The 12,130-nt window shown below is 47.5% G+C and overlaps 1 protein-coding gene across 5 annotated transcripts in view; it reads left to right on the top strand.

Moving 5' to 3' along the window:
• Nucleotides 1-5,176, top strand: part of DNMT3B (DNA (cytosine-5-)-methyltransferase 3 beta) — a 30,948-nt gene extending 25,772 nt beyond the window's left edge. For 3 of the 5 annotated variants that reach the window (XM_011959772.1, XM_011959766.1, XM_011959757.1), the window contains one exon: nt 3,582-5,176. In XM_011959772.1, the coding sequence (XP_011815162.1) occupies nt 3,582-3,723 (142 nt within the window). In that variant the 3' untranslated portion in view covers nt 3,724-5,176. Of the gene's footprint in view, nt 1-854; nt 925-1,729; nt 1,849-3,581 lie in introns of all 5 variants that reach the window. The other 2 variants (XM_011959747.1, XM_011959737.1) reach the window with 1 other exon arrangement.
• The last annotated feature ends 6,954 nt before the right edge of the window (nt 5,177-12,130 follow it).

The following is a 12,130-nucleotide window of genomic DNA, read 5'->3' as shown; positions in this document are numbered from 1 at the left end:
GGGAAATACGTGTTGTGATTTCCTCAGCTCCTCTTGTAGGCACGGTTCCTATTCTCATGTCTGAGTTGTTTGGCCTTGACATTCCTAACACAGGTTACTATGGCCGTCCCTGCGTCCAGTCCTTTTGCCCCGGTTTCTGTTCTGGAGCTGCTCAGCTACTTCCAGTTCTAGCCCTCACCCTTCTTAGTCATCTGTTTGCCTCTCTCTGCATTTGCAAAATAGTTTTCAAGGGTGAAAGTTAAAGGGGTGCTTAGTCTTTTTTTTTTTTTTTTAACCTTAAGAGATAGGGTCTGTCTCCCAGGCCTCCAACTCCTAGGCTTAAGCGATCCTCCTGCTTTGAACTCCCAAATTGCTGGGATTAAGGGTAGGAACCACTGCAGCTGGTTGCCATTCACTTTTAAAGCCTCCTGAGGCTGTATCCCCAGGAGTGAGCCACCAAACCGTGGATGCGATATGATAATTGTATCAGGTAGACCCACAAAAATCTATTCCAAGCTCCTCACTTTAAAATAGACAGGAAGCCCAAAGGGGTAATGTGACTTGGAGCAGTGGAGCTGGGACCTGAGGTTTCTCCTGCCCCACTCTCGTGCAGTGTTCCTGCTCAGTGGAAACCTGACTTTGAAGTCCAGGCAGGGGAACATTACCTCCTGGATGCTGGGCTGTCCCCTCTGGGGTAGCCCATCCTTGGCTTTGGCACACAGGCTTGTGCTCATGCCAGGATCGTTTTCATCATTTATTTGTAGCAAGTTCACCGCTAGGGCATATCTCTGCAACATATGCCCTCACTCCCACCTTGTGCCTAGCAGAGGACCCTCTACAGCTAGTAAAAAGTAATGGGTTTTGGCTGTTCCCAGGCCCGTGATAGCATCAAAGAATGATAAACTCGAGCTGCAGGACTGCTTGGAATACAATAGGATAGCCAAGGTAAGACGAGCTGTGGCCCTCTGGAAAAATGCACTTGGTGACCTCCAAGTGGGGACTTGGGAGATGACCTTGGTGTCTGATTGGTTCCTACACCTCCCCCCACGTGACTTCCTGGTGTTGGGCTTCTTTCTCCCACACAATTGTTCTGTCCCATCCTCAAATACAGAGACCAGGAGACATTCGTGATAAGTAATCACTAGGAGAAAAGGCAACTAGTCTTTCTAATTTTAGTACTGGATACATAAAGACACAGAGAATTTCAGCTGGCCCTCTCAGGGAGAAAGGAATAATTAATCCTTTTGCCAAAAAATTAATTTGCTGTCAAGTCATAAAATATGAAGACCTCCATAAACCTAAATCTCAATGTTTGCATCAAGCTAAGATCCATCTTCTAAACTCCAGTTGAGCATTCTCTGTATCTGGGTGGTTTTTACTTTTTGCTTAATCTTGCTTGATCAGGAACTCTGGTGTCTTCTTGGCCCCCCCACGTGATCTCATTCATGGTCACTTTTTTGTTTATCTCATTTTCTCTGAGGCTGGTCCTTCCTGTTAACGTCTTGGCATTTGTGGGAAGCACAAAATGTTCTTGTCCCTCCAACTCTGCTTTCTGCGCCCAGCCCTGCCATTCCTCTCCCGCGCCTGCCCTCTCCCTTCCATCTTTCCCAGGTACTTTTTTCTCCCAGCCCTGTCACTCTTCTGCCGCGCCTGCGCTCTCCCCTCCATCTTTCCCAGGTACTTTTGAGCCTTGACCCCACCCAGGTCCCTTCATTCTGTGCTCACTCCATGATGTCGTTTTGTTCTCCAGTTAAAGAAAGTACAGACAATAACCACCAAGTCGAACTCGATCAAACAGGGGAAAAACCAACTTTTCCCTGTTGTCATGAATGGCAAAGAAGATGTTTTGTGGTGCACTGAGCTCGAAAGGTGAGCAAGGCTGCACTTGGAGAGGGAAACTGTGCAGATCAAAACACAAATGGGCAGACATGGGCAGGTGCTTACCTTCATTCTTGATGGCCTCACTGCCCTTTGGTGTTACTGGGGCGAGGAGTAATAATACCTTTTCATAGTTCGCCCTTATCTCCTGACAAAAATGGCGGAGGGGGTGTGGTGGTGGTGAGGAATGTGAGACGTGAGGTCATCAGACCGCACCATCTGTCTGTTGGCTGCACTGCCCTGACATCTGCCTGTCCCAACACGCTGGGACACTACGATGTATAAGAAACCAGTGAGGCCGGGTCCAGTGGCTCAAGCCTGTAATCCCAGCACTTTGGGAGGCCGAGACGGGCGGATCACGAGGTCAGGAGATCGAGACCATCCTGGCTAACACGTGAAACCCCGTCTCTACTAAAAACTACAAAAAACTAGCCAGGCGAGGTGGCGGCGCCTGTAGTCCCAGCTACCCGGGAGGCTGAGGCAGGAGAATGGCGTGAACCCGGGAGGCGGAGCTTGTAGTGAGCTGAGATCCGGCCACTGCACTCCAGCCTGGGCGACAGAGCGAGACTCCGTCTCAAAAAAAAAAAAAAAAAAAAGAAGCCAGTGAAAGAAAACCCCACAGACATGCCATTCTTGAAGACTTCAGTTTGCTCATTCTATAAATGATTCCTTCTTAGCCACAGTTTATCCTCTCCTTCCCTTTCTTTGGGCTAAGTTTGTCTGTTTTGATGCAAATAACCATCTCTTGGATTTCAGTTCTGTTTTTTCTTTCACTCCTCTATTTGTTCATTTTGCGTCTCCTATTTTTTAAAAATCATTATTTGCTATAGTGATGTAATTAAGGCTTTGAACATTCCTCTTTACATGTGTTCTGTATTCTGAAGGCTTTGATACAGAGTGTTTTCATTCCAGATATTTCACTTCTACAACTCGTTTACTTTCTTCTTTGACTTACCAACAGTTTTCTGAGTATAAAAGTAACTTCTGATTAGTATTTATGCTGTAGATTATTCTGTATGGACCCAAACCTAAAATGGTTGGTGCAGACGCTAAAGCCAAGCAAGACAGGCCTGAGGTATCACATCTTTGGCATGTTTCTGAATAACCCACGCAGCCATTGGCCTGTTGGGATGACTCTTAGTATTGGATTGTATACCTGAGTAATACTGAGGTTCAGCCTCTGTGCCCTCTTTCCAGGCCTGGTAGAATCCTATAGCGGAAGCTTTTGGTATATTTGATACCATCTGCCTGAAGTCATCTAGCTCAGTCCTTCATCCAGCAGCTGGGTTTGAAGAGGGAAGGAAAACTGTGGTTGCTGAGCTGTAAATTGCCTGAGCCTGTGATGACTGAAAATCTAGGCTGTTTTTGAGTGACCTTGTTCCTTATTAAGGAAATTGCTTAACTTCTCCCATCATAGTGTTTTGAAGATGGAGACATTGCTGGCTGGCTAATTTGGTATGCATGCATTTATTCCAGGAAGGTCCCCTGAGCACCAACTCTATGCCAAGAGTATGGTGCTAGGCCTGCACAAAACGGGGGACTTTGATTTGTGAGCAATTTGTGAGCAAGTGTTCTGAATTAAGGGCTCTGAATTTAGGTCCTGGAGACCTTACTGATGGGACTGCGGGATGGTGAGGGCAGAAGCAGTGGGACCTGGCTGGTTGAGGCTGTCAACATCCTGGAGGCACTTCTGACTCGCTGTCTTTTCACTCCGGTACCCCCAGGATCTTTGGCTTTCCTGTGCACTACACAGACGTGTCCAACATGGGCCGTGGTGCCCGCCAGAAGCTGCTGGGAAGGTCCTGGAGCGTGCCTGTCATCCGACACCTCTTCGCCCCTCTGAAGGACTACTTTGCATGTGAATAGTTCCAGCCAGGCCCCAAGCCCTGGGGTGTGTGGCAGAGCCAGGACCCAGGAGGTGTGATTCCTGAAGGCATCCCCAGGCCCTGCTCTTCCTCAGCTGTGTGGGGCATACCGTGTACCTCAGTTCCCTCCTGCTCAGTGGGGGCAGAGCCACCTGACTCTCTTGCAGGGGGAGGCCGAGGTGCCGCCTCCTTGTGCACAATTCAGACCTGGCTGCTTGGAGCAGCCTAACACGGTGCTCATTTTTTCTTCTCCTAAAACTTTAAAACTTGAAGTAGGTAGCAACGTGGCTTTTTTTTTTTTTCCTTCCTGGGTCTACCACTCAGAGAAACAATGGCTATGATACCAAAACCACAGTGCCGACAGCTCTCCAATACTCAGGTTAATGCTGAAAAATCATCCAAGACAGTTATTGCAAGAGTTTAATTTTTGAAAACTGGCTGCTGCTCTGTGTTTACAGACGTGTGCAGTTGTAGGCATGTAGCTATGGGACATTTTTAAGGGCCCAGGATCATTTTTTCCCAGGGCAAGCAGAAGAGAAAATGTTGTATATGTCTTTTACCCGGCACATTCCCCTTGCCTAAATACAAGGGCTGGAGTCTGCACGGGACCTATTAGAGTATTTTCCACAATGATGATGATTTCAGCAGGGATGACATCATCATCACATTCAGGGCTATTTTTTCCCCCCACAAACCCAAGGGCAGGGGCCACTCTTAGCTCAATCCCTCCCAGTGACTGCAATAGAACCCTCTGGGGAGCTCAGGAAGGGGTGTGCTGAGTTCTATAACATAAGTTGCCATATATTTTGTAGACAAGAATGGCTCCTCCGTGTCTCCCTCTTCCTTAGGAGAGGAGTGTGAACGAAGGAGCTCAGATAAGACACCCCCTCAAACCCATTCCCTCTCCAAGAGACCTACCCCCCACAGGCACAGGTCCCCAGATGAGAAGTCTGCTACCCTCATTTCTCATATTTTTACTAAACTCAGAAGCAGTGACAGCAGTCAGGGACAGACGTACATTTCTCACACCTTCCCCTCATCTTAAGAGATGACAGAGAAAACTGCAGTCAAAGCTCGGTGCTCCCTCTGGAGATTTTTAAATCCTTTTTTATTCCATGATAAGTCATTTTTAGGGAGAATGGGAGTTCAGACAAGCTGCATTTCAGAAATGCTGTCGTAATGGTTTTTACTCTTCTTACTGGTGCTATTTTGTAGAATAAGGAACAACGTTGACAAGTTTTGTGGGGCTTTTTATACACTTTTTTTAAAATCTCAAACTTCTATTTTTATGTTTAACGTTTTCATTAAAACTTTTTTTGTAACTGGAGCCACGACGTAACAAATATGGGGAAAAAAACTGTGCCTTGTTTCAACAGTTTTTGCTAATTTTTAGGCTGAAAGATGACGGATGCCTAGAGTTTACCTTATGTTTAATTAAAATCAGTATTTGTCTATAACTGTCTGATGTCCCTCTTCTTCTGCAGGTCAGATGGATGGGACATGGGGGAGGGCCTGGCTAACATGTAAGGGTGAGAGTTTGGAAGTAGGTGATTCATTCATTCATTCATTTATTAAAACGCAATGTGACCCCAAGCTGACTGGAGCTTACTTACAGTGTAGTGCACTGGTTCTGCAGCATTGGCTCACACCTGTAATCCTAGCCAGGGTGGGTAGATCTTTTGAGCCCAGGAGTTCAAGACCAGCCTTGGCAACATGGCAAAACCCCATCTGTACAAAAAAACCCCGAGAATACAGGCCAGGCGCGGTGGCTCACGCCTGTAATCTCAGCACTTTGGGAGGCCTAGGCAGGCGGATCACAAGGTCAGGAGATCGAGACCATTCTGGCTAACCCTGGAAACCCTGTCTCTACTAAAAATACAAAAAATTAGCCAGGCGTGGTGGCAGGCACCTGTAGTCCCAGCTACGCTCTGAACCCAGGAGGCGGAGCTTGCAGTGAGCTGAGATAGTGCCACTGCACTCCAGCCTGGGCAACAGAGCAAGACTCCGTCTCCAAAAAAAAAAAAAAAGAATCCAGCACATCTGCATCCCCTGGAGGGCTTGTCAGGGCTGTGATTGCTGGCCCAACCTCCAGAGTTTCTGACTCGATGAGTGGACCGTAGGAATTTTCAGTCGCACAGTGGCACAATTACTGCTTATTGCAGCCTGGACTTCCCAGGCTCAAGTGATCCTCCTCTGTCAGCCTCCAAGTAGCTGGGACCACAGGCGAGCACCACCACACCCAGCCTGACCCTAGGAATTTGATGCTGCTATCAAGGGACCACACTGGACTAGTCAATGGGTATCTAAGTCACGGTTCCCAAATGTGGCTTGAGTGTCTGAATTCATTTAAAAGCTCCATGTGTGGGACACCTGTTTCCAGACGTGTGCAGTTATAGGCATGTAGCTACAGGACATTTTTAAGGGCCCAGGATCATTTTTTCCCAGGGCAAGTGGAAGAGAAAATGTGGTATATGTCTTTTACCCGGCACATTCCCCTTGCCTAAATACAAGGGCTGGAGTCTGCCCCAGATCTTGGGGAACTGATCAAGGTGATTATCACCTCTAGCAAAAGATCCTAATGATTCTCACAGTTCATATGCTTCTGTGGGATTCTATACCTTATTTCACAGCTCCCAAGTTGCCGTGCTGCAGGTCAACCACCTTCCGTGAGGGGCTAACTGGGAGTGGCCCTGTGGTCCCCGTCTAGCCTGTGTCCTCTGCCCTTTGGGTGGACTGATTCTCAGCGTGCCCCTAACTAAAATCCTGCCCTTCAATGAGCACTCACGATGTCAATTGCCCTTCTAAGCCTAATATTGTGACTCCAGTAATCCCATTTTACTGGGATTTACTTCCCTAGGCAGGAGTCCCAAGCCCAGAGCTCATCGGGCCACACTCATCTCCAGCCTTTGGTCAGGGAAAAGGGGGTTAATACTGGTTAGCTAGCGTATTAGAGACAGAATAGCATGATGCACCTGGGGTTCATCCACTGAACATGTCAGACCTAGCACCTCTGAGCCTCCCAGGCCATGTGTGAGTTGGGCTATAATCACGACCATCTCTTAAATAAGGTCAGGTTTCTAAAGGGCCTGGCCCAGCATTTGGGGATGGAAGAAGCTTCCAGAGTGGAAGGATGAGCATGTTATTAGAAAGGAGCTTCAGGATTACAACAGCCCACATGCAGATTGCCATGGTGAGATGGCAATTAGCAAGCTAGGCCCACACAACCTCCCCTGCCTCCCCAGGTGTTGAGACCCCAGAGACCTGGGCCACCCAGTTAAGCCATCTTGTGTACAGTGCTGCACCAAATACCAGGACAGGATGAAGCCAGATAAACAGCCCCGGCCTCGAAACCCCAAGAAAGATGGGCGAGTCCTCCAGGTGAGGAGTCCTTGGCATCCTGGCCTGCTTGTCAAGGTGGGGGAGGGGCTCAGAGGGAGTGTGGGGGTAATTCTTGTGTTTTCTCAAGATGGGGTTAGGCTGGTGATCCCAGGTTCCGAGGCAAGGGGAAAAGGCAGTGAATGTTCTGATCTGGGGAAAGAGGTTGGAGTTTGAATCCCACGTAGGCCTTTGCTGAAGCAGTCTTTGGGTTTGCCTGGATTTGTGTCTGGGGTCTGGCATGTCACCGTGTCACTTGGAGCAAGCAGATGACTTAACCTCTTGGGTTTTTCATCTCTCACCTAAAAGGTGGAGATACCAGCCTGGTCAACTTGGTGAAACCCCATCTCTACCAAAAAAGACAAAAATTAGCTGGGCGTGGTGGCATGTGCTTGTTGTCCCAGCTACTCGGTGTGGCTGATGTGGGAGAATCTCTTGAACCCGGGAAATGGAGGTTGTTGCTGTGAGCTGAGATCGCACCACCCCACGCCAGCTTGGGCAACAGAGACCCTATCTCAACAACAACAAGTAAAGTGGAAATAATAAATCCTACCTGCTTCATAGGGTGACTGAAGTTCAAAGGCCTGATCTAGGTAAAGTGCTTTGCCTGACACCTGGCAGGCAATAAACTCTCCACATATATGAGATGACATTATTATAAAATGAGACCCATTAATTAATGCAGTGCTAATGACAATGAAGACTGGATGCAGGTAGTGAGAGTAACATGCAATGCTAATCAGTAGTAGTAGCCTTAGGCCAGGCACAGCTGCTCACACCTTGCAATCCCAGCACTTTGGGAGGCTGAAGTAAGCAGAGTTCAGGATTTGAGACCAGCCTGGGCAGCATGGACAGGGTTTCACACCCCCTCTCTACAAAAAAATTAAAAAATTAGCCAGGTATGGTGGTACGCCCCTGTAGTCCAGCTACTCGGGAGGCTGAGGTGGGAGGACCACTTGACCTCAGGAGGTGGAGGTTACAGTGAGCTGAGATTGTGCCTCTGCATTCCTGTCTGGGCAACAGTGAGACCCTGCCTCAAACAATAATAATAGTCATACCTTTTTAAAAGGTAGAGTAATATTTCCCCAGATGTTGTCAGCAGCTAGGCTGACGGGTGTCAACTGTAGCAACAGTGGCATCGGGTGTGGAACTTGTGCCCCTCACCGCCCCCCACATCCTGTTGGGATCCCAATGCTCCTTGCTAGGGTTCCCATCCTGTCTCCACTTCCCTGCTATTTTGTGACCTTGGGTGTGTTCCAGAGTCTCCTTGTGGCTTGTTTACCCAACTATAAAATAGGGATAATATCAACCTCACAGAACTGATGTGTGGATCAAACAATTCAGTATATGTGAGGCACATGGGAAGGGGACTGAGTAAATGCTGAGTAAATGACAGTGACAAATGACCCAAAAATGCTGTTTTATTACTGTTAGAGAATTCTGGCAACCCTGTGAGGCCTGATTACCATGATTGTAAGTAAGAGAACTGACTCCAAAGAGGTCTCATCACATACCCAAGGTCACCCAGCTAGTAGCAAAAGGAGTTGTGCATTGGAATCTGCTCTGGGAAGCCAGTCTACTTTTTCTCTTTGGTCTCACAGGCATCTTTGTTTTTGTTTGTTGTTTTGCTGGAGCTTGAAATTACCTGCTGCCCTTTGTAGCGTTTCGCCTTCCTTCCTAGCTTCCTTCCCTTCCTTTTATCCTGCCTGCTTCCCCCATTTCTTTCTTCTTTTTGTGTAACTTTATTGATTTTTTAAAACTTTTAATTATGTCAGGCGCTGTGGCTCATGCCTGTAATCCCAGCACTTTGGGAGGCCGAGGTGGGCGGATCATGAGGTCAGGAGATCAAGACCATCCTGGCTAACATGGTGAAACCCCGTCTGTACTAAAAATACAGAAAATTAGCCGGGCGTGGTGGCGGGTGCCTATAGTCCCAGCTACTGGTGAGGCTGAGGCAGGAGAATGGCGTGAACCCAGGAGGCAGAGCTTGCAGTGAGCCAAGATCGCGCCACTGTACTCCAGCCTGGGTGACAGAGTGAGACGCTGTCTCAAAAAAAAGCAACAACAACAACAAAAAACTAACTTTTAATTAAAAAATATTTAGGCCAGGTGTGGTGGCACACACCTGTAGTCCTGGCTACTTGGGAGGCTGAGGTGGGAGGATTGCTTGAGCTTATGAGTTTGAGGTTGCAGTGAGCTGTGTTCCTGCCATTGACTCCAGCCTGGGTGACAGAGCAAGACTCTGTCTCTAAAAAAATTACTAAAAATAGGTAATTTTGGACTTAACGGAAAACTTGCAAGAATAGTAGAAGGAATTCCTAAATACTCATCACCCAAATTCCCCAGATGTTAACATATTGCCACATTTCCTTTGTCATCTTCTCTATATATTAATACCATTCTTCTGATCTCGGCTCACTGCAACCTCTGCCTCCTGAGTTCAAGCGATTCTCCTGCCTCAGCCTCCCAATTAGCTGGGATTACAGGTGACTGCCACCATGCCTGGCTAATTTTTCTATTTTTAGTAGAGACGGGGTTTCACCATGTTAGCCAGGCTGGTCTGGAACTACTGACCTCGGGTGATTCACCCGCCTTGGCCTCCCAAAGTGCTAGGATTACAGGCGTGAGCCACTGTGCCCAGCCTGTTTTTATTTTTAAGGCTCCTAATTAATTGTGAAATATGCAAACAGAACAGTGCACATGCTGTTCTCTGCCTGGAACAGAATTCTGCCCTTTCCAGACTGGTCCTCCAGTTCTTGCCTCTTCCATGAAAATTTCCTTGCACCTATTCTGAGCAGAATTAGGAGCCCTTCTCTAATCTGAATCCTCCTTCCCTATGTATAGATATAATAATTGGGCCAGGTACAGTGGCTCACGCCTGTAATCCCAGCACTTTGGGAGGCTGAGGTGGGCAGATCACCTGAGGTCAGGAGTACAAGACCAGCCTGGCCAACATGATGAGAGCTCATCTCTACTAAAAATACAAAATTAGCCGGTTGTGGTGGCACATGCCTGTGATCCCAGCTACTTGGGAGGCTGAGGCAAGAGAATCACTTGAACCTGGAAGGCAGAGGTTGCAGTGAGCCGGGATTGCACCATTGCACTCCAGCCTGGGCAACAGGAGTGAAACTCCGTCTCCAAAAAAAAAAAAAAAAAAAAAAAAAAAGAAGAAGAATTGGCTGGGCACTGTGGCTCACGCCTATAATCTCAGCACTTTGGGAGGCCGAGGTAGGCAGATCATTTGAAGTCAGGAGTTTGAGACTAGCCTGGCCAACAGGCTACTACTACCTGTCTCTACTGAAAATACAAAAATTAGCCAGGCATGGTGGTGCAGGTCTGTAATCCCAGCTACTTGGGAGGCTGAAGCAAGAGAATTGCTTGAACTCAGGAGGCAGAGGTTGCAGTGAGCCGAGATCACACCATTGCACTCCAGCCTGGGTGACAAGAGCGAAACACTGTCTCAAAAACAAAACAAAACAAAAAACAAGAAGAATCTATCTCACCACAAAGCACTCTGTATGATAATTTCTATTTATTTTTTTTCTGTTAGACAGGGTCTTGCTCTATTGCCTAGGCTGGAATGCAGGGTCATGATCACAGGCTCACTGCAGCCTGGACCTCCCAGGATCCATTGATCCTCCCACCTGAGCCTCCAGAGTAGCTGGGACTACAGGTGCATGCCACCACGCTTGGCTAATTTTAACATTTTTTTTTGCAGAGGTTGAATCTTGCCATGCTGTCTTTCCTTGGCCTCCCAAAGTGCTGGGATTAAAGGCATGAGCCACGACACCTAGCCTATAACTTCTTATTTTTGTAGTCTTCTCCTCCATGAGTTCGCGAGATTCTCAAAGCAACTGTGATCTCCCAACATCATTATTTAGTTCAATAAAGTTGTCATACATTTGCAAAACTCAGGCCTTGAAGTACAATTATTTTGTTTGTTTTGTTTTTGGAGAGGAGAGTCATAATTTCTATCTATGATAATGAGATTGCTTCACATATTAAAACAGTTGTTTTAAGATACATATTACATCTCCAGAGCCATTTCTCTTACAGGATGGAGATTCTTTTTTCTTTTTACCCTCTGACCTTTTGCTGTCAAGGCTTAATCTGACCCAGATAACCCTGGCCAGCTTTTTCCTCAGTGAGGAGAGTGGATGCTAGCAGGTTACCTGGCCCGATGTCATTTTTTTGGGGAGCTGTCTTGGGAGGGTAGACGAGTTGTACTTTAGAGGGCCTTGCTCCTCTAAAATACAGAGTTACCTCCTGTAACTTCCTGTGTCTCTAGAATTAGGTCCAAGCTTTCTAGACTGGCTTCCCGCCCCCCCATCCCCGGAGACAGGATTGCACTCTGTCACCCAGACTGGAGTGCAGTGGTGTGATCTCAGCTCACTGCAACCTCTGCCTCCCTGGTTCAAGCAATTCTCCTGCTTAGCCTCCTGAGTATCTGGGATTACAGGCGCATGCCACCACGCCCTGCTAATTTTTGTATTTTTAGTAGAGATGGGGTTTCATCATATTGGCCAGGCTGGTCTCGAACTCCTGACCTCAAGTGATCCACCCACCTTGGCCTCCCAAAGTGTTGGGATTACAGAGCCATAGTGCCACTGTGCCCGGCCTAGAGGCTTTTCCTGATTGGGTTTTCTACACTGATCTCACCCCCCATACTAATGTCCTCACTTTAGACCAAAATGACCTGCAGGTAATGCTGATACCCATTAATTGACATAATTTAATAACTGACATTAGGCGAAAGGACTCAGAAATCGCATTTATTGAGCACATGCTATGTGCTAGGGGCAGTCTGAGAACTTTATACATATCCCATTTAATTCTAACTTCCAGCAGAGTCAGAATTTGAACCCAGACATACTGGCTTTGCCATTTATTATTTAGCCTAATGAAAAGTTAATGTCGGGTGGGCGCGGTGGCTCACGCCTGTAATTCCAGCACTTTGGGAGGCTGAGGCGGGTGGATCATGAGGTCAGGAGCTCGAGACCATCCTGGCTAACATGGTGAAACACTGTCTCTAC

This window comes from Colobus angolensis, unplaced genomic scaffold (genome assembly GCF_000951035.1).
Source record: "Colobus angolensis palliatus isolate OR3802 unplaced genomic scaffold, Cang.pa_1.0 Scaffold114, whole genome shotgun sequence".
Taxonomy (NCBI): domain Eukaryota; kingdom Metazoa; phylum Chordata; class Mammalia; order Primates; family Cercopithecidae; genus Colobus; species Colobus angolensis.
This window is presented reverse-complemented; position numbering and strand designations above follow the sequence as displayed.